At 42.7% G+C, this 24,227-nt stretch overlaps 1 protein-coding gene and 1 non-coding gene across 3 annotated transcripts in view; both read right to left on the bottom strand.

Moving 5' to 3' along the window:
• Positions 1–24,227, bottom strand: part of LOC126248532 (probable cytochrome P450 CYP44) — a 256,791-nt gene that overhangs the window by 201,899 nt on the left and 30,665 nt on the right. For both annotated transcript variants that reach the window (XM_049949589.1, XM_049949590.1), the window contains exons 2-3: positions 23,779–23,953; positions 8,404–8,632 (exon numbers count right to left, since the gene is read on the bottom strand). In XM_049949589.1, the coding sequence (XP_049805546.1) occupies positions 8,404–8,632; positions 23,779–23,953 (404 nt within the window). The remainder of the gene's footprint in view (positions 1–8,403; positions 8,633–23,778; positions 23,954–24,227) is intronic.
• Trnat-ugu (transfer RNA threonine (anticodon UGU)) lies at positions 4,255–4,329 on the bottom strand. The gene has a single exon. It is a non-coding gene; the product is annotated as a tRNA-Thr (tRNA).

The raw sequence follows: 24,227 nt of genomic DNA, 5'->3' as shown, positions 1-24,227 counted from the left end.
AGTCAAACAGTAGCAAATGATCTGGCAGAGAGAGAGAGAGAGAGAGAGAGAGAGAGAGAGAGCGAGAGAGAGAGAGAGAGAGGAAATAATAATAATAACAATAATAATAATAATAATAATAATAATCTGGACATGTGTAAAATCATTAAGCAGCTCTAAGGCTTGCATTCTGTCCCTTGTTGACCAGTCTGGTGTTGCAGTTGAAGACAGCAAAACAAAAGACGAAATTTTAAATTTCATGTTCAGGAAATTGGTCACACAAGAAAATCATGCTGTCATCTGACCACTGACCACTGGAGAGACTCCCATGTAGACAACATAGTAATAAGTATACCTGGTATACAGAAGCAGCTGAAAGATTTGAAAGCAAGTAATTCACCAGGTCCTGATGGAATCCCAGTTCAATTTTACTAAGAGTATTCTACAGAATTGGCTTCTTACCTAGCTTGCATTTATCATGAATCTCTCACCTAGCACAAAGCCCCAAGACACTGGAAAAAAGTGCAAGAGACTCCAGTATATAAAAAAGGTAAAAGAACGGACCCACAAAATTACAGAACAAAATCCCTAACTTCTGTTTGCTGCATATTTTCAGTTTGAATACAATAAACTTTCTTGAGACTAAGTAGCTTATGTCCACAAATCAGCATGGTTTTAGAAAGCATTGCTCACATGAAACTCAGCTTGCCCTTTTTTCACGTGATATACTGAGAACTATGGATGAAAGGCAACAGGTGGATTCCATATTTCTAGATTTCTGGAAAGCATTTGACATGGTGCCCCATTGCAGGCTTTTAACACAGGTATGAACATATGTAATAAGTTCACAGATATGTGAGTGACTAGACTTCTTGCATGTTGTCCTTGATGGCACGTGTTCATCAGAGACAAGGGTTTTTTGTTGGTTGGTTGGTCGGTTTGGTGTATAAAGGGACCAAACTACAAGGTCATTAGTCCCTTTTCCTGATGCAACCAAGGCTCAAGGAACAGAAACACCCAACACCACACCTAAAAAGATAACGAATGTAACGGACAAAATACGGAGAAAACAAACATCACAAGGAAAAGTGGAAGAAGGAATTAAAACCATAGAGCAGAAGGTCTGGGCTGGCTAATCACAATAATAAAAGAGCATGAGCCAGCCACGCTGCAACACTTTAAAATGTCCACCCCAAAAAGACAAGGCGGGATGAACACATGTAGGGAAAAAGACAACCACCAAGACAAACAAATGCATAGAAAGTGTGACAGAATTAAAATGGAGGGAGGGTGGTGACATCAGAGAGAAGGCTAAATGCTCACCCTTAGATGGTATGATAAAACCCCCATCACGAATAAAACATAAAACTAAATCTGCTGTTAAGGCATTGTCGCCCAACACCGAAGGTAGGGTGCTGGGAAGGTTAAAAGTCTGCCGCAGAGTGGCTAAAAGTGGGCAGTCCAGCAAGATGTGGATGACAGTCATATGTGAGCCACAGTGACACTGAGGCGGGTCCTCCCAACGGAGGAGGTAGCCATGTCTTAGCCACGTATGGCCAATGTGGAGCCAGTAGAGAACCACAGAGTCCCTGCGACAGGCCTGCATAGAGGTCTTCCACACATTCATAGTCTCCTTAAGGGCACGAAGATTATTGTGCATACTGAGATCATGCAATTCCATGTCCCAAAGCTCAAAAACCTTTTGGCGTAATAATGATCGCAGGTCAGTTATAGGGATACCGATCTCCAGACGTGGTTTCAGTGTAGCCTGTTTGGCCAGCCAGTTGGAAAGTTCATTTCCTGGAATTCTCACATGGCCGATGCGGGAGACGAATCGCCATGGATGGGAAAAAGAGATGGTAATTCGGATGCTCAGGAGAACTATGAATGTGTGCAACATAACTGGCGAGCAGTTATGCATGCCAAACCTTCAATGGAGGGACTCCGGCCTCCACCAGGATGCTGCTCACCAGACTCATCCTGAAAGCTCCCATTCCCAGTCGAACGCCACAGTGGTGCACTGGGTTGAGTAAACGCAATGCTGAGGGTGCCGCTGAACCATAAACCACACTCCCATAGTCAAGGCAGGATTGAACAAGGGCTCTGTAGAGCTGCAGCAGTGTAAAGTGATCTGCACAATAGTTGGTGTTGCTCAGGCAGCAGATGGCATTGAGGCGCTGCCAGCACTTCCGCTTCAGCTGACGAAGATGAGGAAGACATGTCAATTGGGCACTGAAAACCAGTCCTAAGAATCAATGTGTCTCCACTACAGTCAGTGGATCGTTATTTAGGTAAAGTTCTGGTTCCGGACTAATGGTACGACGCCGACAGAAGTGCATGACACACGACTTTGCGGCTGAAAACTGGAAGCCGTGGGCTAAAGTCCATGACTGCACCTTGTGTCTGGCTCCCTGTATGTGCTGTTTGGCAGCACCAGTACTGGCAGAGCAGTTCGAAATGCAGAAGTTGTCTGCATACAGAAAAGGTGAGACCGACAGCTCGACAGCTGCTGCTAGACTGTTAATGGCCACTAAAAATAGAGGTTCACTCAATACAGATCCCTGCGGGACCCCATTCTCCTGGATATGGGGTGAACTATGAGAGGCACCAATGTGGACATAGAAAGTATGGAGTGATAGGAAATTTTGGATAAAAATCGGGAGCAGGCCCAAGAGACCCCACTCATATAATGTGACAAGGATATGATATACACTCCTGGAAATTGAAATAAGAACACCGTGAATTCATTGTCCCAGGAAGGGGAAACTTTATTGACACATTCCTGGGGTCAGATACATCACATGATCACACTGACAGAACCACAGGCACATAGACACAGGCAACAGAGCATGCACAATGTCGGCACTAGTACAGTGTATATCCACCTTTCGCAGCAATGCAGGCTGCTATTCTCCCATGGAGACGATCGTAGAGATGCTGGATGTAGTCCTGTGGAACGGCTTGCCATGCCATTTCCACCTGGCGCCTCAGTTGGACCAGCGTGCGTGCTGGACGTGCAGACCGCGTGAGACGATGCTTCATCCAGTCCCAAACATGCTCAATGGGGGACAGATCCGGAGATCTTGCTGGCCAGGGTAGTTGACTTACACCTTCTAGAGCACGTTGGGTGGCACGGGATACATGCGGACGTGCATTGTCCTGTTGGAACAGCAAGTTCCCTTGCCGGTCTAGGAATGGTAGAACGATGGGTTCGATGACGGTTTGGATGTACCGTGCACTATTCAGTGTCCCCTCGACGATCACCAGTGGTGTACGGCCAGTGTAGGAGATCGCTCCCCACACCATGATGCCGGGTGTTGGCCCTGTGTGCCTCGGTCATATGCAGTCCTGATTGTGGCGCTCACCTGCACGGCGCCAAACACGCATACGACCATCATTGGCACCAAGGCAGAAGCGACTCTCATCGCTGAAGACGACACGTCTCCATTCGTCCCTCCATTCACGCCTGTCGCGACACCACTGGAGGCGGGCTGCACGATGTTGGGGCATGAGCGGAAGACGGCCTAACGGTGTGCGGGACCGTAGCCCAGCTTCATGGAGACGGTTGCGAATGGTCCTCGCCGATACCCCAGGAGCAACAGTGTCCCTAATTTGCTGGGAAGTGGCGGTGTGGTCCCCTACGGCACTGCGTAGGATCCTACGGTCTTGACGTGCATCCGTGCGTCGCTGCGGTCCGGTCCCAGGTCGACGGGCACGTGCACCTTCCGCCGACCACTGGCGACAACATCGATGTACTGTGGAGACCTCACGCCCCACGTGTTGAGCAATTCGGCGGTACGTCCACCCGGCCTCCCGCATGCCCACTATACGCCCTCGCTCAAAGTCCGTCAACTGCACATACGGTTCACGTCCACGCTGTCGCGGCATGCTACCAGTGTTAAAGACTGCGATGGAGCTCCGTATGCCACGGCAAACTGTCTGATACTGACGGCGGCGGTGCACAAATGCTGCGCAGCTAGCGCCATTTGACGGCCAACACCGCGGTTCCTGGTGTGTCCGCTGTGCCGTGCGTGTGATCATTGCTTGTACAACCCTCTCGCAGTGTCCGGAGCAAGTATGGTGGGTCTGACACACCGGTGTCAATGTGTTCTTTTTTCCATTTCCAGGAGAGTATATGACGGTAGTGTCTGTTCCCAAAAGAACAGTTATCGTGGATGACCATGCAGCTTTGCTAGAAATGAAATGATAATTAAATGGACACCCTAGCTGCAAACAGGCGTTGATGTACTTCATTGGGGACGTGTTGAAAATGTGTGCCCCGACCGGGACTCGAACCCGGGATCTCCTGCTTACATGGCAGATGCTCTATCCATCTGAGCCACCGAGGGCACAGAGGATAGTGCGTCTGCAGGGACTTATCCCTTGCACGCTCCCCGTGAGATCCACATTTCCAACATGTCCACACCACTACATTCGTAGTGCACCTAATAGATGTTTGCCCATCATACTCATTACTCGTGGCAGATTAATCTACCAAGTCCCATACGAGTTCGGGCATAGCGTGTGCGTTCGCACAAGAAGGTCAATGGCGGGGAAGTGGTGTGGACATGTTGGGAATGTGGATCTCACGGGGAGCGTGCAAGGGATAAGTCCCTGCAGACGCACTGTCCTCTGTGCCCTCGGTGGCTCAGATGGATAGAGCGTCTGCCATGTAAGCAGGAGATCCCAGGTTCGAGTCCCGGTCGGGGCACACATTTTCAACATGTCCCCAATGAAGTACATCAACGCCTGTTTGCAGCTAGGGTGTCCCTTTAAGGATATGATGTCTCCAGGTCAAGTCGTAAGCTTTTTGTAGCTCAAAAAAAGGCGGCAACCAGGTGTTGGCATCTGGAAAAGGCTGTTTGGATGGCCGACTCAAGGGAAACTTGATTATCAATGGTAAGGCGACCCTGGCATAAAAACCTCCCTGGCATGGAGCCAGTAGGCCATTTGACTCCAGGACCCAACACAACTGCTGACTTACCATACATTCTAACAGCTTACAGACAACGCTGGTGAGGCTGATGAACTGATAGCTATCCAAATCAAGCGGGTTTTTACCAGGTCTGAGCCCTGGAATGATGGCACTCCCCCGCCATTGCGATAGAAAGACGCCATCACACCAGATCTGGTTGAAGATGATGAGGAGATGTTGATTGTTGTTGGACGAGAGATGTTTGATCATCTGACTGTGGATCCAATCTGGTCCAGGTGCTGTGTTGGGGCAATGTGCAATGATGCTGAGGAGCTCCCACTCTGTAAATGGAGCATTATAGGGTTCACTGTGACGTTCAGTGAACGAGAGGGCTTTCTGCCGTTTGAGGGTGTGAAATGCTGGGGGATAATTCTCTGACGTGGAGGCTTGAGCATAGTGCTCAGCAAAGTGCTCAGCAATTGTGTTTGCATCAGTAGAGAACACAACATTGATGTTAATGCCAGTAACACCTGTCGGGGTCTGGTACCCACAAACACGTCTGATCTTCGTCCAGACTTGGGAAGGTGACATATGGCACCCAATGGTCGAAACATACCTCTCCCAACTCTCCTATATCCATCTTTTTATAAGCTGGCAAATATGGGCACAGAGCCTTTAAAGGCTATTAGGTGCTCTAGGGAAAGGTGCCGCTTATGATGCTGTAGAGCTCGTTGACGCTCTTTAATGGCGTCAGCAATTTCTGCGACAATCGAGGTACTGACTTTTGCTGGGGGCACCCTAAAGAACAAAGGATCATGTTTTCTGCCACAGAAACGATCACTCTAGTGACATGCTCAACTACCACATCGATGGTACCATGTGGGAGAGATTCAGTGGTGACAACAGAGCTGAAATCTTCCCAGTCTGCCTTGTTTAAAGCCCATCTTGGTAGACATCTGGGGGAATGGAGCTGGGGGAGTGACAGGAAGATGGGAAAGTTGTCACTACCACATAAGTCATCGTAGACTCTCCAGTGGACAGATGGGAGAAGTCCCGGGCTGCAGAGGGATAAATCACTGGCCGAGTAAGTGCCATCAGCCACACTGAAATGTGTCGTGGCCCAGTATTTAAGAGGCAGAGGTCGAGTTGAGTCAATAAAGTTTCGACATCTCTACCTCGGCCAGTAAGCACAGTTCACCCCACAAGGGGTTATGGATGTTAAAATCGCCCAAAAGTAGGAAAGGTTTAGGGAGTTGATGAATCAGCGTAGCCATTGTGTTCAGGAGTACTGCACCATCTGGAGGAAGATATATGTTGCAGACAGTTATTTCTTGCATAATCCTTATCCTGACAGCCACAGCTTCAAGAGGGGTTAGAAGGGGCATAGGTTCACTGCATACTGAGTTTAGGACATAGACACAAATTCCACCTGACACTCTATTATAGTCGCTACTGTTCTTGTAATATCCCCTATAGGCAGGGGTCCGCATTGCCGGGAACCAGGTTTCCTGGAGGGCAATACAGAAAGCAGGTGTAAAGCTTAACAGTTGCCGTAGATCAGCCAGGTGATGGAAAAAACCGCGGCAATTCCACTGAAGGATGACGGTATCGTGAGGCTGGGAAGACATGAAGCATGCAAGGAGGCAGGTTATGCCTCAGGGCACCTGCTGCCACCGATTGAGTATTTGTATCCATTTCTATTGTGGATGAGGCATCAGTGAGATCCAGATCCTCCGGGGATGCTGAGAGCTCCACCTCATCCACAGGTGCAGAATTAGTAGGCAGTGGTGGGGTTGGGGCCACTGGAGGGTCCTTTTTATTAGCAGATTTCTTTGTTTGCTTGCCCTCTCGCTTTTCTTTAGGGGCTTGCTGGGAGGACTTCTCCGAAGTAGCTTCAGGCATGGAGGAAGACTGTGAAGCTCTTCGTCCAGCAGCTTTTGGCTCCTTTAGCCATTGGTGAGTGTCCGCTTTGGCATTAGTAGAGACCTAGGGAGAAAGGGTCCCAACGGACCTCTTGCGCATGAAAAGAGCCGGAGGAGGATGTTGCTTCTCCAGCTAGGGGGAGGGGTCTGATGCCCCCTGCGTTTGGGGGGGCCTTCCTCCCAAAGTAGCAATGGAAGCAATGGAAGGAGATTTTTCCCCTATCATCAAGGGGGCAGATGTATTCTGGAGGCCCGGAGGGCCAACTGTTCGTGGCACAGAGTGTGGTATGACTGGTATTTGAGATGGCAATGGTATTGTAGCAGCAGCGTATGTGGACGTCAATGGAATGGGGTGTAATCATTCAAATTTACGTTTAGCATCTTGGTAAGTCAAATGGTCCAGGGTCTTGTACTCCATGATTTTCTGCTCCTTTTGGAGTACTGTGAAGTTTGGTGAGCAGGGGGAGTGCTGCTCTCTGCAGTTGATACAAGTTGGAAGAGGCGCACAGGGAGTATCCTGGTGCAGTGGACGTCCACCGTCTCAACATGTGGTGTTGGAGGTGCAGCGGGAAGACATGTGCCCAAATTTCCAGCACTTAAAGCACTGCACAGGGGGAGGGACATATGGTTTAATGTCACAGCAGTAAACCATCACTTTGACCTTTTCAGGCAATGAATTACACTCAAAGGACAAGATGAAGGCACTGGTAGCGACCCTATTGTCTTTGGGTCCCCTGAAAATGCACCGCATGAAATGAACACCCCACCGTTCTAGATTGTCACAGAGCTCGTTATCACATCAAATCTGTCTGACAAATATTTTTGTAAGAAATCACCAACTATGCTACTAGAAGATCTGTACAGCCCCATAACAATCAGGGGTACTTTGTTTACTACTAGCTTAATAGTCAAATTTTGAATTTCATTTCCACACTAAGTTCCGTAATAAAATCCAGTTCTGTGAAATGTAGATGGTCTTTACAATACATGGCAATACCATCACTTTTATGTTCTGATGGACTGAAATTATTGCACAAAGTATAGCTGTCGAATATGGTCATAGTAATAAATTAATGGACACACCATGTTCTATAAGAGTGATCACATCCACATTCTCCTCACTTACTTCTTACTGTACCTGTATGCACTTGTTACTTAGATACTGAATATTCTGACTGAGCGCTTTGAGACTTGTTTTCTGTTTCTTCAGGACATTCCTTTCGAAACTCTACCTTTCCATAACTTTCCCTTATGTGTTGCATTCAGATGCTACAAAAAAGTGGACATTTCTCTGTTTACTATATTGTTTGCCACCTCCATCAGGATATATTAGTCTCCCTTGTTCATGATTTTGCAGACATCCATGCACATTTTACTGAAAGTCACAGAGCCTAGTCCATTCAAATAAAAACTATCCATCCCTAAACATCTGTCATTTAAACATTTGTTTGGGTGAATGAAAATTGCTCCAGCCTGTTGTATTGTTCTTTCAGATCGCTGTTTATTTTGCAAATGTACTTTACAAAGTCACTTGAGACACCCAGTATATAAATACAATAAAAAATAATAATTATGGAAGTTACATACACATTACCTAAGCCCAGTGAAATATTTTTCTGCTTTCTATATAACTGGGCTGTCTCCATTAAAGGCGCCACAAATGGGGTGTGCCCTTCATTCGCATACACCTCCTTTATGTCATCTGGATCAAAAACATGCACAACTGTTCTGGATCCTATTGTTTCTCTAACAATTGGCCCATACTGCTCATGTAGATGTTCTAAAACTTTGTGATACTTTCTGCCATCAAAAGCACCTGCAAAACAGCCAAACTTACAGTTAAGTTCAGCACAGTATATTAATAATGACATTTGAGCAACTTTGGAATAACAATTGCAACCTAGATTGTTTATGTTAAAGGATAACAGGGAGTGGAAAATTATAAACCATAAAGCTTTTCACTATCACTACAGATATGTAAACACAGAAAGAGGTTAGAGAATTGCTTAGTTTGAAATCTTCTCTAAATACTGTGTCACACAAAGTTCTGAAAAAGGAAGGAAGATTAGGGTTTCATGTCTCACCAGTTATGAGAACATTAGAAATGGAGTACAAACTCAGACTGAGAAAGAATGGAGAAGAAAATCAACTGCCCCCTTCTGAAAGGGTAATTGAGTTATAAGATATTGTTTGGAAGGGCAACAATTCACATCTCTATCTTGCTAACCCATTTTACGTTTTCTGTGGGTCACTAAAGGTCAATGCCAGGATGGCATTATACCCTTGCTGAAATAATCTTATAACTCACTTCCCACAAAACACTAAACCAGAATTTGTCTTCTTCTTGTTATGTGCCCATGTACGAGGGTGGGCTGAAAAGTAATGCCTTGAATGTTTTATTCTGTTCTCAATATCAGCTAAGGTGTTACATGTCATGTGTATTACTTGGATGACTACCAGCATGTTGCAACCCTCTGCCACAAGAGAGCACTATAAAGTGACATTGCACTGTGTATTGTAACTACTGTATGTCAGCACATAAGAACCACCATGCTGTAATCCAGATTCTAACCACAGGAAACATGCCTCCAATTGAAATTGATAGAAGAATGAAAGCTGTGTATGGTGATATGGTGATGTGGTGGTGTAACAATGGGTTGTTCATGCACACTATCATGGATTATCCTTCATACACTCCCTACTTGGCCACATCTGGTTTTAATCTGTTTATAAAACTTAAATAACACCTTTGATGACTTCACTTAGGTAGTGATGAAGTGGCGCAAGCAGCGATGATGTTGTGACTGTGAACAAAGTCTAACATTCTACAGTGATGGTATCAAGAAACTGGTCTCTCACTGAGAGAAATGTGTCCATCACCAAGGTGACTGTGTTGAAAAATAAATATGTAGACATAAAGAATAAAACTGTAGAATGTTAATAAAGTTTGTTTTATTTAAAAATCTTTAAATTTTTCACATAAAAAATTCAGAGGCATTACTTTTCAGCACACCCTTATACAACTGCTCAGATACAACAAAAGTCATTATTTCAAAGACTATGGTAGTGTGGTAGGTAGGTTAACTAGTAGCATGTGAACAGCACAACAAAAATTATTTTTGTTCTTACAGAGGGAGAAAACTATTAATTAAAACATCAAACAACCTGAAAACAAAAGCTGTTGGATTGTTTCCTATGCTACACACAATGTATTAAAAAACTTTTATTTTGAAAGTATTGGAAACAAAGGACGTTCTAATAGAAAATTCTGGAAACCTGTGTATGGTGATGATTCTATTGACATTATTAATGTGTGACATTGGGTTGTTCATTCACACTGTCATCAATCATCCTCCACACAATCTGAACTTCGCCCGATCTGATTTTCATCTGTTTCTAAAAACATTAAAATTTAGTTACCAATGTCTTTACCTGGATATAATAACCACACATTCTAAAGTTAAAGTCAAGTGCTGCAACCAGCAAATGTTATCATTGCTGAACTTGTTTAAAATTGTGTTTTTATGTCTTGTTAGTTTAGTTCAAATTGTTGCATGTTCTAAAGATTATATTCATGGTAACTTGTTATCACGTGGAAAGTGTCAGTAGGTTTACATATGAGACATTTCAGTTTCAATTTGCAATAACATTTGATAACTGCAGCATTATCACTTAAATACTACCTACTCAGAAATTCATCTACAAACTAAGAGGAGGTGTCAAGTAGAAATGATTTCGGTTTGTTTTTAAATCTTTCATTATCTGCCAGAATCTTTGATTCATCAGGGCAATGATCATATATTTTTATGGCTGCATTTCTTGCTCCTTTCTGTGCACGAGTATGGCTATTTTTGTTCCTACTGTTACATGTATGATTTACATTATTATTTGTAAGTTGTGCCTCATTCTTGACAACACATTTCATCAAAGAGGTAATGTATTGTGGAACTGATGTTAGTATATCTAATCTTTTAAACAGATGGCTATATGAAGTTCAAGGATGGACACCAGATATTATCCTTACAGCAGTGTACCGTGTAATGAACACTTTTTGTGTTGTATGTAACTGCCTCAGAAAATTATTCCATATGACAGCAATGAATTGAAATATGTGAAGTAGACTAATTTTCTAATTCTTTCATCATCAAAATCACCAATTACATGTGGAGAAAATGTAGGTGAACTCAATCACTTGAGAAAAACCTGCTACACATGATTTTCAATTCAAGCTGTTATCAATATGCACATCCGAGAATTCTGAATGATTGGTTTCATGTATTTCCTTTCACTTGTGCTGTACTGTTAATGATGATGATATATCTTGTTTTGTGGAGAACTGAATGTACTGCTCATTAAATACATTAAAGTTTAATAAACAACGCCAGTGGGTATAACACCCACATAGTCTAAAGCAGAAGTCAAATGCTGAAACTAATAACAATTATGTCCCCAACGCCAAGAAATCTTTGTTTAATGTGAGGTAATGGTATCAATGATTTGAAGATGGCTGCTTGACCAAAACTGTTTGTCCATAAATAAGTACGCATTACAGCAGTTTGTGATGCTATTCTGTGAATGAACTGCATTTTTTTCTAAGTTAAGTGACAGACTATTTACCAAAAACCAATCAATAAAAATTTTGAATATTTCATTTTTTGTTTTAGCCAGTTAGTGCTTCATTATGAAGCAAATACACTATGTGACCAAAAGTATCCAGACACCCCCAAAAACATGTGTTTCTCATATTAGGCTCATTGTGCTGCCAATTAATGCCAGTTACTCCATATCAGGAACCTCAGTAGTCATTAGACATTGTGAGTGAGCAGAACGGGGCACTCTGTGGAACTCACAGACTTTGAACGTAGTCAGGTGATTGGGTGTCACTTGTGTCATGTGTCTGTACGCAAAATTTCCAGACTCCTAAACATCCCTAGGTCCACTGTTTCCAATGTGATAGTGAAGCGGAAACATAAAGGGATATGTACAGCACAAAAGCATACGGGCCGACCTTGTCTGTTGACTGACAGATACCGCCAACAGTTGAAGAGGGTCATAATGTGTAATAGGCAGACCTCTATCCAGACCATCACACAGGAATTCTAAATTTCATTATGATCCACTGCAAGTATGATGACAGTTAGGTGGGAGGTGAGAAAACTTGGGTTTCATGGTCAAGTGGCTGCTCATAAGCCACCCATCACGTTGGTAAATTACAAATGATGCCTCACTTGGTCTAAGGAGTGTAAACATTGGACAATTGAACAGTGGAGAAACGTTGTGTGGAGTGACAAATCATGGTACACAATGTGACAGTCTAATGGCAGGGTCTGGATATGGCAAATGCCTGATGAACATCATCTGCCAGCGTGTGTAGCGCCAACAGTAAAATTTGAAGCGTGTGGTGTTATGGTGTGGTCATGTTTTTCATGGAGAGGGTTTGCAACCCTAGTTGTTTTGCATGGCAGTGTCACAGCACAGGCCTACATTGATGTTTTAAGTACCTTCTTTCATCCCACTGTTGAAGAGCAATTCGGGGATGGAAATTGCATCTTTCAACACAATTGAGCACCTGTTCATAATGCATGGCCTGTGGTGGAGTGGTTACACAACAATAACATCCCTGTAATATACTGTCCTGCATAGAGTCCTGACCTGAAACCTATAGAATTAGCTTTGGGATGTTTTGGAACACCGACTTCATTCTAGGCCTCACCAACTGACATCGCTACCTCTCCTCAGTGCATTGCTCTGTGATTAATGGGCTGTCATTCTCCAAGAAATCTTCCAGCACCTGATTGAATGTATGCCTGTCGGAGTGGAAGCTGTCATCAAGGCTAAGAGTGGGCCCACACCATATTGAATTCCAGCATTACTGATGGAGGATGCCATGAACCTGTAAGTCATTTTCAGCCAGGTGTCCAGATACTTTTTGTCACACAGTGTAGCATTATTTCTCCCTAGTCAGTGTAAGATCTATTGTATCCTGCCTGACAAAACCAGTGAAGCGTCCAGAAGGTGAGGAGGAAACAATGTGAAACTTCACAGCTTGAGAGGGTATGTGATACTATTTGAATGATTGCAAAATCCAGTCACCCACTTATCAGTATGACATTGCACCCCATCTGGCCTGGATGCATGCTCTGATTCAGTTGGAAGGAGGGTCATAAAACCATTGTGAACTCTCCCGAGACAAGTTGGGCCACAACTCTTGCAACTGGTCCTCAGTATCCTGAATATTGGCACTTGGATGAAGTGGTCCTACACACGTTCTATCAGAGATATATCTGGGGATCTTGCACATCACAAGAGTACCTCAACATCATGCAGACAGTGCAATGTGTGGATGAGTGTTTTCCTGTCAAAAAGCAGGCACCAAGATACTGTTGCATGAGAGGTAGCACATGAGAATATAGGATGTCTGAGGTGTACCACTGTGCTGACAGAGTTCCTTCAATACCCAATGGATCTCCACAGTGCGGTTCTCCAAAACACTGGAAGAATGAGAGCTCTCCCCAGGTCACCACCATACTTGCTGTCAACGGTCATCAGAGTAATGCAGAACAGCAATTCATTGCCAAACACAGTGAGATGCCATTCATTAGTGGTCCATACTTGCTAGTCATGGCGCCACTCCAAACACAGCTGTTTATGTTCTGACATACCAGCAGCCAACATATAGGAAGTAATTACATAGACTGGTTGCTGCTAGTATGACACAGATGTTACAGGGAATCCATTACTTGTACTCAGAAGGTATATGCAGCTGTGAAGAGGTTATGATATGCTTGGTGCACAATATGGAGATCCTTCCCCTGTGGTGGTCAGTCATGATCGACCAGAACCTTGACGACAAGTATGCCTACCATTGCATTTCCATGCAGTCCAACACTGGGCCATAGTCATACTCAAATGCCCTATAAATCTGGATGTTGCACAATTCAACCTGCTTGCAAAACATAGATCCACAATGGGGCCCTTCTCACACTTCATCAGGTGCTAATAATGCTGTCTCACGCAAGTACATGGCATTCCAGGCTGTTGACAGTGATCACTCAACATCTGCTGCTGTTATCCACCTTAAATATCCTATGAAGCAGGGTAATAACACTAAACACAAACAACACTAATGCGATCTGGTGGCTGTTCTACGTGTCACAGAGAATTGCACCTCTATAAACATTTACATACTTGCCAATGGTGTGTATGTATATGAAGTTACATTGACATCTAATCCAGTGTTCTGGGTGCTTCATTTTCTTTGTCAGTCAATACATATAGCAAGAACAGGAGTGGCTCCAGAATCGAACCCTGTGGAATACCAGTAGTAATTTGTCCCCACAATTCATCACGAGAGCTGCATGAACTATCTAACATAGATATTGCTTCCTATTAGTTAAATGTAAAGTGAACCAATTACTCAATAAAATATAAATTTCTCAAAAATAATGTTGTTATTTAGACAGTCAAATGCCTTAGACAAGTCACAGAAATCCCAGGATGGGAAATCTCGTCATTCAAGTGTTTCAATATATGATCAGTGAAATAGTCGATAGCAAGTTTTGTGGAGAGACCCCACTGGAAACCAAATAGTGAATCTACATCTACATCTACATTTATACTCCGCAAGCCACCCAACGGTGTGTGGCGGAGGGCACTTTACGTGCCACTGTCATTACCTCCCTTTCCTGTTCCAGTTGCGTATGGTTCGTCGGAAGAACGACTGTCTGAAAGCCTCCGTGCGCGCTCTAATCTCTCTAATTTTACATTTGTGACCTCTTCGGGAGGTATAAGTAGGGGGAAGCAATATATTCGATACCTCATCCAGAAACGCACCCTCTCGAAACCTGGCGAGCAAGCTGCACCGCGATGCAGAGCGCCTCTCTTGCAGAGTCTGCCACACGAGTTTGTTAAACATCTCCGTAACGCTATCACGCTTACCAAATAACCCTGTGATGAAACGCACCGCTCTTCTTTGGATCTTCTCTATCTCCTCTGTCAACCCGATCTGGTACGAATCCCACACTGATGAGCAATACTCAAGTATAGGTCGAACGAGTGTTTTGTACGCCACCTCCTTTGTTGATGGACTACATTTTCTAAGGACTCTCCCAATGAATCTCAACCTGGTACCTGCCTTACCAACAATTAATTTTATATGATCATTCCACTTCAAATCGTTCCGCATGCATACTCCCAGATATTTTACAGAAGCAACTGCTACCAGTGTTTGCTCCGCTATCATATAATCATACAATAAAGGATCCTTGTTTCTATGTATTCACAATACATTACATTCGTCTATGTTAAGGGTCAGTTGCCACTCCCTGCACCAAGTGCCTATCCGCTGCAGATCTTCCTACATTTTGCTACAATTTTCTAATGCTGCAACTTCTCTGTATACTACAGCATCATCTGCGAAAAGCCGCATGGAACTTCCAACACTATCTACTAGGTCATTTATATATATTGTGAAAAGCAATGGTCCCATAACACTCCCCTGTGGCACGCCGGAGGTTACTTTAACGTCTGTAGACGTCTCTTCATTGATTACAACATGCTGTGTTCTGTTTGCTAAAAACTCTTCAATCCAGCCACACAGCTGGTCTGATATTCCGTAGGCTCTTACTTTGTTTATCAGGCGACAGTGCGGAACTGTATCGAACGCCTTCCGGAAGTCAAGAAAAATAGCATCTACCTGGGAGCCTGTATCTAATATTTTCTGGGTCTCAAGAACAAATAAAGCGAGTTGGGTCTCACACGATTGCTGTTTCCGGAATCCATGTTGATTCCTACATAGTAGATTCTGGGTTTCCAAAAATGACATGATACTCGAGCAAAAAACATGTTCTAAAATTCTACAACAGATCGACGTCAGAGATATAGGTCTATAGTTTTGCGCATCTGCTCGATGACCCTTCTTGAAGACTGGGACTACCTGTGCTCTTTTCCAATCATTTGGAACCTTCCGTTCCTCTAGAGACTTGCGGTACACGGCTGTTAAAAGGCGGGCAAGTTCTTTCGCGTATTCTGTGTAGAATCGAATTGGTATCCCATCAGGTCCAGTGGACTTTCCTCTGTTGAGTGATTCCAGTTGCGTTTCTATTCCTTGGACACTTATTTCGATGTCAGCCATTTTTTCGTTTGTGCGAGGATTTAGAGAAGGAACTGCAGTGCGGTCTTCCTCTGTGAAACAGCTTTGGAAAAAGGTGTTTAGTATTTCAGCTTTACGCGTGTCATCCTCTGTTTCAATGTCATCATCATCCCGGAGTGTCTGGATATGTTGTTTCGAGCCACTTACTGATTTAACGTAAGACCAGAACTTCCGAGGATTTTCTGTCAAGTCGGTACATAGAATTTTACTTTCGAATTCACTGAACGCTTCACGCATAGCCCTCCTTACACTAACTTTGACATCGTTTAGCTTCTGTTTGTCTGAGAGGTTATGGCTGCGTTTAAACTTGGAGTGAAGCTCTCTTTGCTTTCGCAGTAGTTTCCTAACTTTGTTGTTGTACCACGGTGGGTTTTTCCCGTCCCTCACAGTTTTACTCGGCACGTACCTGTCTAAAACGCATTTTATGATTGCCTTGAACTTTTTCCATAAACACTCAACATTGTCAGTGTTGGAACAGAAATTTTCATTTTGATCTGTTAGGTAGTCTGAAATCTGCCTTCTATTACTCTTGCTAAACAGATAAACCTTCCTCCCTTTTTTTATATTCCTATTAACCTCCATATTCAGGGATGCTGCAACGGCCTTATGATCACTGATTCCCTGTTCTGCACATACAGAGTCGAAAAGTTCGGGTCTGTTTGTTATCAGTAGGTCCAAGATGTTATCTCCACGAGTCGGTTCTCTGTTTAATTGCTCGAGGTAATTTTCGGATAGTGCACTCAGTATAATGTCACTTGATGCTCTGTCCCTACCACCCGTCCTAAACATCTGAGTGTCCCAGTATATATCTGGTAAATTGAAATATCCACCTAAGACTATAACATGCTGAGAAAATTTATGTGAAATGTATTCCAAATTTTCTCTCAGTTGTTCTGCCACTAATGCTGCTGAGTCGGGAGGTCGGTAAAAGGAGCCAATTATTAACCTAGCTCGGTTGTTGAGTGTAACCTCCACCCATAGTAATTCACAGGAACTATCCACTTCTACTTCACTACAGGATAAACTACTACTAACAGCGACGAACACTCCACCACTGGTTGCATGCAATCTATCCTTTCTAAACACCGTCTGTACCTTTGTAAAAATTTCGGCAGAATTTATCTCTGGCTTCAGCCAGCTTTCTGTACCTATAACGATTTCAGCTTCGGTGCTTTCTATCAGCGCTTGCAGTTCCGGTACTTTACCAACGCAGCTTCGACAGTTTACAATTACAATACCGATTGCTGCTTGGTCCCCGCATGTCCTGACTTTGCCCCGCACCCGTTGAGGCTGTTGCCCTTTCTGTACTTGCCCACGGCCATCTAACCTAAAAAAACCACCCAGCCCACGCCACACAACCCCTGCTACCCGTGTAGCCGCTTGTTGCGTGTAGTGGACTCCTGACCTATCCAGCGGAACCCGAAACCCCACCACTCTATGGCGCAAGTCGAGGAATCTGCAGCCCACACGGTCGCAGAACCGTCTCAGCCTCTGATTCAGACCCTCCACTCGGCTCTGTACCAAAGGTCCACAGTCAGTCCTGTCGACGATGCTGCAGATGGTGAGCTCTGGCAGTCTTCACCAAATCAGATAGCCGCCAGAAGCCAGAGAGGATTTCCTCCGATCCATAGCGACACACATCATTGGTGCCAACATGAGCGACCACCTGCATATGGGCACACCCTGTACCCTTCATGGCATCCGGAAGGACCCTTTCCACATCTGGAATGACTCCCCCCGGTATGCACACGGAGTGCACATTGGTTTTCTTCCCCTCTCCTGCTGCCATATCCCTAAGGGGCCCCATTACGCGCCTGACGTTGGAGCTCCCAACTACCAGTAAGCCCACCCTCTGCGACCGCCCGGATCTTGCAGACTGAGGGGCAACCTCTGGAACAGGACAAGCAGTCATGTCAGGCCGAAGATCAGTATCAGCCTGAGACAGAGCCTGAAACTGGTTCGTCAGACAAACTGGAGAGGCCTTCCGTTCAGCCCTCCGGAATGTCTTTCACCCCCTGCCACACCTTGAGACGATCTCCCACTCTACCACAGGTGAGGGATCAGCCTCAATGCGGGCAGTATCCCGGGCAACCACAGTCTTAGTCCGATTGGAGGATGCGTGGGACGAGCTGGCCGTCCCCGACAAACCCCCATCCGGACCTCCACAGTGATGCCCATTGGCAACAGCCTCAAGCTGTGTGACCGAAGCCAACACTGCCAGAAGCTGGGCGCGAAGGGATGCAAGTCGAGGAATCTGCAGCCCACACGGTCGCAGAACCGTCTCAGCCTCTGATTCAGACCCTCCACTCGGCTCTGTACCAAAGGTCCACAGTCAGTCCTGTCGACGATGCTGCAGATGGTGAGCTCTGGCAGTCTTCACCAAATCAGATAGCCGCCAGAAGCCAGAGAGGATTTCCTCCGATCCATAGCGACACACATCATTGGTGCCAACATGAGCGACCACCTGCATATGGGCACACCCTGTACCCTTCATGGCATCCGGAAGGACCCTTTCCACATCTGGAATGACTCCCCCCGGTATGCACACGGAGTGCACATTGGTTTTCTTCCCCTCTCCTGCTGCCATATCCCTAAGGGGCCCCATTACGCGCCTGACGTTGGAGCTCCCAACTACCAGTAAGCCCACCCTCTGCGACCGCCCGGATCTTGCAGACTGAGGGGCAACCTCTGGAACAGGACAAGCAGTCATGTCAGGCCGAAGATCAGTATCAGCCTGAGACAGAGCCTGAAACTGGTTCGTCAGACAAACTGGAGAGGCCTTCCGTTCAGCCCTCCGGAATGTCTTTCACCCCCTGCCACACCTTGAGACGATCTCCCACTCTACCACAGGTGAGGGATCAGCCTCAATGCGGGCAGTATCCCGGGCAACCACAGTCTTAGTCCGATTGGAGGATGCGTGGGACGAGCTGGCCGTCCCCGACAAACCCCCATCCGGACCTCCACAGTGATGCCCATTGGCAACAGCCTCAAGCTGTGTGACCGAAGCCAACACTGCCAGAAGCTGGGCGCGAAGGGATGCCAACTCAGCCAACATCCGAACACAGTAGTTGCAGTCCCTATCCATGGTAAACACTGTTGTGCAAAGAGCGTCTGAACTAATCTATAGAGAGCGCAAACAAATCGACACAAAATTTAAACGGTTATTAAAATACAAGATTGCCTAGTAAATGCAGTAATGCTGCTACTTGCGCACTGCTGACACACTGCTCGGCGGCGGAAGGAGACTACGCGATTTTACACTATTCAGGTACTAAAACGCGATGCTACAACTCTCAAATACTATAATGCGCCCGAAATTTATGAATTAAACAATGCAAGTACCAAAAACACGCAAAGAAATTAAGAATTAAACTATGTAACAAATGAGTGAGCTAGGAGTATACGACTTGCTGCTGCAGCTGCTTATCCAACGGCGGCAGGGAGCACACTGTTGATGTTATGAATGACTCAGAATCTTATAGTTGAAGATATGCTCAACTATTCTTAAGTATATCTGAGAAGTAAGTTGATAGTGAAACAGATTGATAGTTATTAACATCTGTCCCATTAGCTTTTTTTAAAGAGGGGTCCACCAATGTCATACTTTTGCCTTTCAGGAAAGATATCTTGTGTAAGTGAACAGTAAATATATGGCTGAGAACTGTACCTGTATTAGATGAACACGTTTTTAAAATTTTGCTTTAATTGTTGTTAAGCATATAAGAATTCCTTTTTTTAAGAGTTAAGTATTTTCCAGATTTCCCTTGAAGATGTTGGAGTATTTCTGAATTAAATGAATGCTTGTGTTACTGATTATTGCCTATACAGCAATACCTCTTCTTTTGAGATGACTCTACCAAGTTTGTCAATTATGCTTAGAAAGTGTTTGTTAATGAACCTTGTTATATGTTTAGTGACAAGGACTATTTGGTCATTATCTGTAATTATTAAGATCATTTCATTCCCAAACAGACTCCCTTCTAACAGTGTTATGTATTGTTTTAATTTTATTTTGAGAGTTATTAAATTAAAGCTGATGAGCTTGGTATACTATTAAAAAGTAACAACAGAATGATTTTATGTATAAATAAACATTGGTTAAAGGATGAAGATATATAAAACTGTATGTACCATCAGGTTTCAAATTAGCTACATACTACTGCAGACCCAGTGAATCTTACGGGGGTTCATCCATATATGTTAGCAATGATCTAGACTTAAAGTTTTCTGTTCTTGACGTTAGTGACTTATGCTTTAAAGGTGTTTTTGAAGCAGCTGCTTTGATTATACCTAGTATACAGCTCATAACTGTTTCTTTATATCACACTCTTGAAAGTAATGTAGAACAATTTATAGAATGTTTAGAAAAACTTGCAATCAGTATACAAAAGTTTTCTTTATATCACACTCTTGAAAGTAATGTAGAACAATTTATAGAATGTTTAGAAAAACTTGCGATCAGTATACAAAAGTATACTAAATACAAAATATTAATTTTTGGGGATCTAAACATAGACATTAGGAAAATGACAGCCATAAATGTTAATGTAGTAAATATCTTAAGATCCTATAATCTCTTTTGTGCTAATGAAAGTCCTGTCTTGACAATCTAATAACAAATGTATACAAATGTGACTTTGTGCTAGGCTTATTTAATGTCGATTACCTGTCGGATCATAGAGGTTTATGGGTGAAACTAATTACAAAAAAACCAAAAGAAGACCAGGAACAAACTCAGTTTGTGAGACTATTTACAGATAGAAATATCAGCAAGTATAGAGAAGAACTTAAGTCTATAGATTGGAATCCTGTTATACATTCCTCCAGAAATGTGGATGAAGTCAGCACATTCCTCAAAATCATTTCTGAACTCTTCCATACATGCTGTCCACTAGTTAAAAAACAAAACAAAAAAAGTCAGGAAGCCTAGCCACTCAACTTTACAGAACTGGTTTTCACCTCAATTACAAAAACTGAGACTATTGGTAATTACTTGTCATGATAAGGTCGAAAAGGGAGCAGTAGATAAAGAAACTTACAAAAACCTGAAAAGAAAATACAGATCTGAAATTAAAATAGCCAAGTGTAAGGCAAATGGTGATTTCATTAAAAAATCACACAATAAATGTAAGGCTGCATGGAAAGTAATAAAAGCAGATCTAGGTATGGATATAAACTATAAAGACAACACAAATGCTGCTAACATCACTGTTGATTTCAATCACTTTTTTGTCAACTCTGTCAATCTTAGTCTCTCAACTCAGGGCAACCAGAATTCCAATTCTACACATACACCTATTTCTCACCCTACATCTGGCGGAAATTTTCAACAAAACATTACAATAGTGTCAGCTTGTAAATGGATAGAAGTACAAGTAATTGATATAATTAAAGCAACCTCTAAATTATGATACTCCAAATCTGAAGATGTTTATGGCCTGTAAAACTTTGTGATTAAAAAAATTGTAGATCTCATATCATATCCTCTTTGCATACAGATAAACTGGATGCTCTCTGGTGGACACTCCCAGAATGTCTCAAAAAGACAGTGGTAGCACCATTTTACGAAAAGGGTGACAAATCCTGTATCAATAATTATAGACCAATTTCACTTGTGCCTATTCTCTCAAAAATAATAGAATATTGTATACTTTAGCAAATATTCTTACACCTATCATACAACAATATACTAAATGATTCTTAGTATGGATTTAGGTCAAACTTATCAACAGTCAAAGCAGTTAAAAACCTTATCTCTTTTGTACTAAGCTCATTCGAGTCAGAATTATCTGCTAAGCCATTTTAATTGACTTGAGTAAGATTTTTGACTAAGTTAACCACAAATTATTATTAGATAAACTGTGTTGCTATGGAATCAAACACTTGGAACTCTCACTAATTGAATCATACCTCAGCAATAGAAAACAAATTGTAAATCATAATCGCCGATAGTCACAGACTGTAAGTATAAAACGAGCTGTTCCTCAGGGCTCAGTGCTTGGCCCTCTACTATTTATATTATTTGTAAATGACTTTCTGAGCAACCTACCCTGTAAATCTATCCTCTATGCTGATGACACAACATTAGCTAATTCTGGAAAGGATATAAACAAACTGAAGGAGGAAAGTGAAGAATGTCTCAAATTGTGTAATAAGAGTTTTAAAGCTAATGAGTTAACTGTGAACCATGAAAAGACTGTGAAGATAATCTTCAGTCTATCAAACAGTTATCATCTGTTAAACTACAAGCAATACACGTTGACTTGAAATTAACTTGGGACACACATACAGATTATGTATGTCGAAAGTTAACACGAGTTATCTACCTACTAGCCAAACCACACCTGTGTTACACAAGATTTATTACTTCATTCATACTACGCCTTCTTTCACTACCATCCACAATATGGCATTATTTTATGGGGTAACTCCCCAGGAACCAAAATAATTTTCACTTCGCAGAAAAAAGCAATTAGACGTCTTTATGGAATCACTAACAACAAGACCTCATGTAGACCTTATTTTAAAGACTTAAAAATTCTCACAGTCCCATCTCTTCACATATATTGTTGCCTATTAAACATAAAAGAAAACTTAAACCACTACACTATAAGGAACTCTGTTCAACAAAACAATACTCAACGAACAAATATGATTGACACACCCACAAACAGGCTTAAGAAAACCCAATCTAGCTATGAATACATAGGCAAGAAATTATTCAACACTTTACCCATACACTCTCACTTGGTTTCATTAGATATTTTCAAAACTACAACCAAAGTGTGGATGAAGGAAAATACTTTCTATAGTATAGAAGAATTTCAGAGTAGATGTAAAGATGACCCAATTTATTGATAAATTAAGGCTTACTGTTACATATGGATATGGGTGTAGAGGCAACTATAAGCTAAAAGGGTACAATCTGCTATATTTTTTACCATGTAATATTTTGTTATATGAAACATAATGTACAAATAGCTGTAATGCTTCTGATGACATCGATTGCATGTTAATGCTGATAAATTAAGGCTCACTGTTATGTCCAGATATGAGTGTAGAGGCAGTTATAAGCTAATAGGGTATGACACTGCTATATTTTCACCATGTATTATTTTGTCATGTAAAACATAATATACAAATAGCTGTAATTCTTCTGATGACATCAATTGCATGTTAATGCTGAAAGGTGGATAAAATAAATAAATTAATCTCTGCTTGATGTGAATACAATTTTTTTATTTGCTTAAAACTCTCCTCAATAATGACAATATCTCCTATAACATGAAAGCACTTTGACATCTATGATCATCATGCTTCATATGTAATCCAGGTTTTGTTTTCAGTAGCTGCAAGTGGTGTATTACAAAAGGTATTTATTCATCTCCTGGTGTCCCACAGGAGATTTTAATGTGTGTAGCTCAATGACATTCTGGACCAGTAAAGTCTGAAGTTTGTCAAATATCTGATAAACTCAAAAATTCAAGATAGTGTTTCTTCTGAATGTACTATTTATTTCTGCATCTGATACTGATAATAAAAATTATCTTTCTGCCATGGCATCCATAGCATTAAAGATGTGCATACTAATTGACATTAAGTTGAAACGCATACGTCTACAAATAATACTCAAGCTGAAATTTATATGTCTACATTTATTACACAACCTCAATGAATCCCACATAATTTACTACATTGTTTCAATTTTTCATTGTCACAGCAGTATCAAAATCTCACAAAACCATTCTTGTCACAATTGATACACACAGTCTACTCCGTTTTTGTCATTACAGCACAGTTTAATTACGTACCCAGCTTATAATGAAGCAAGTTTCCCCACAATGGTAATCTGACTGGACCTGGAATGTCATGAAAAGGTTTTGCTCCTTTATGTGCTGACCGTAAGTACAAATGCATGCCAAAACAGTGTTTTGATGATTTTAAATGTCTCTGGAATAATAAGTATTTTTGTCCTACTGGTGCCATCTGAAAAAAATGAAACATGAGAATTACACACCAATGGAAAATTCAAGACAGATCATAATAAATCACATACACAACTGCATGTGCACACGCACCCTCCCACACAGCACCTCCCCCCCCCCCCCCCCAACACACTTACTAGAATAGCACATGTCTATTAATTAAAATTTTACAATTACATCCCAAATTAAACATCATATATGAATTCAGTATCCATGAAGCTGAACATTCTTTCCATGTGTACAATAAATTATACATTCAATATCAGTATACTAAC

Source organism: Schistocerca nitens, chromosome 3 (genome assembly GCF_023898315.1).
Source record: "Schistocerca nitens isolate TAMUIC-IGC-003100 chromosome 3, iqSchNite1.1, whole genome shotgun sequence".
In the NCBI taxonomy this organism is placed as follows: Eukaryota; Metazoa; Arthropoda; class Insecta; order Orthoptera; family Acrididae; genus Schistocerca; species Schistocerca nitens.
The sequence above is the reverse complement of the archived record's forward strand: the minus strand, read 5'-3'. Positions and strand labels throughout refer to the sequence as shown.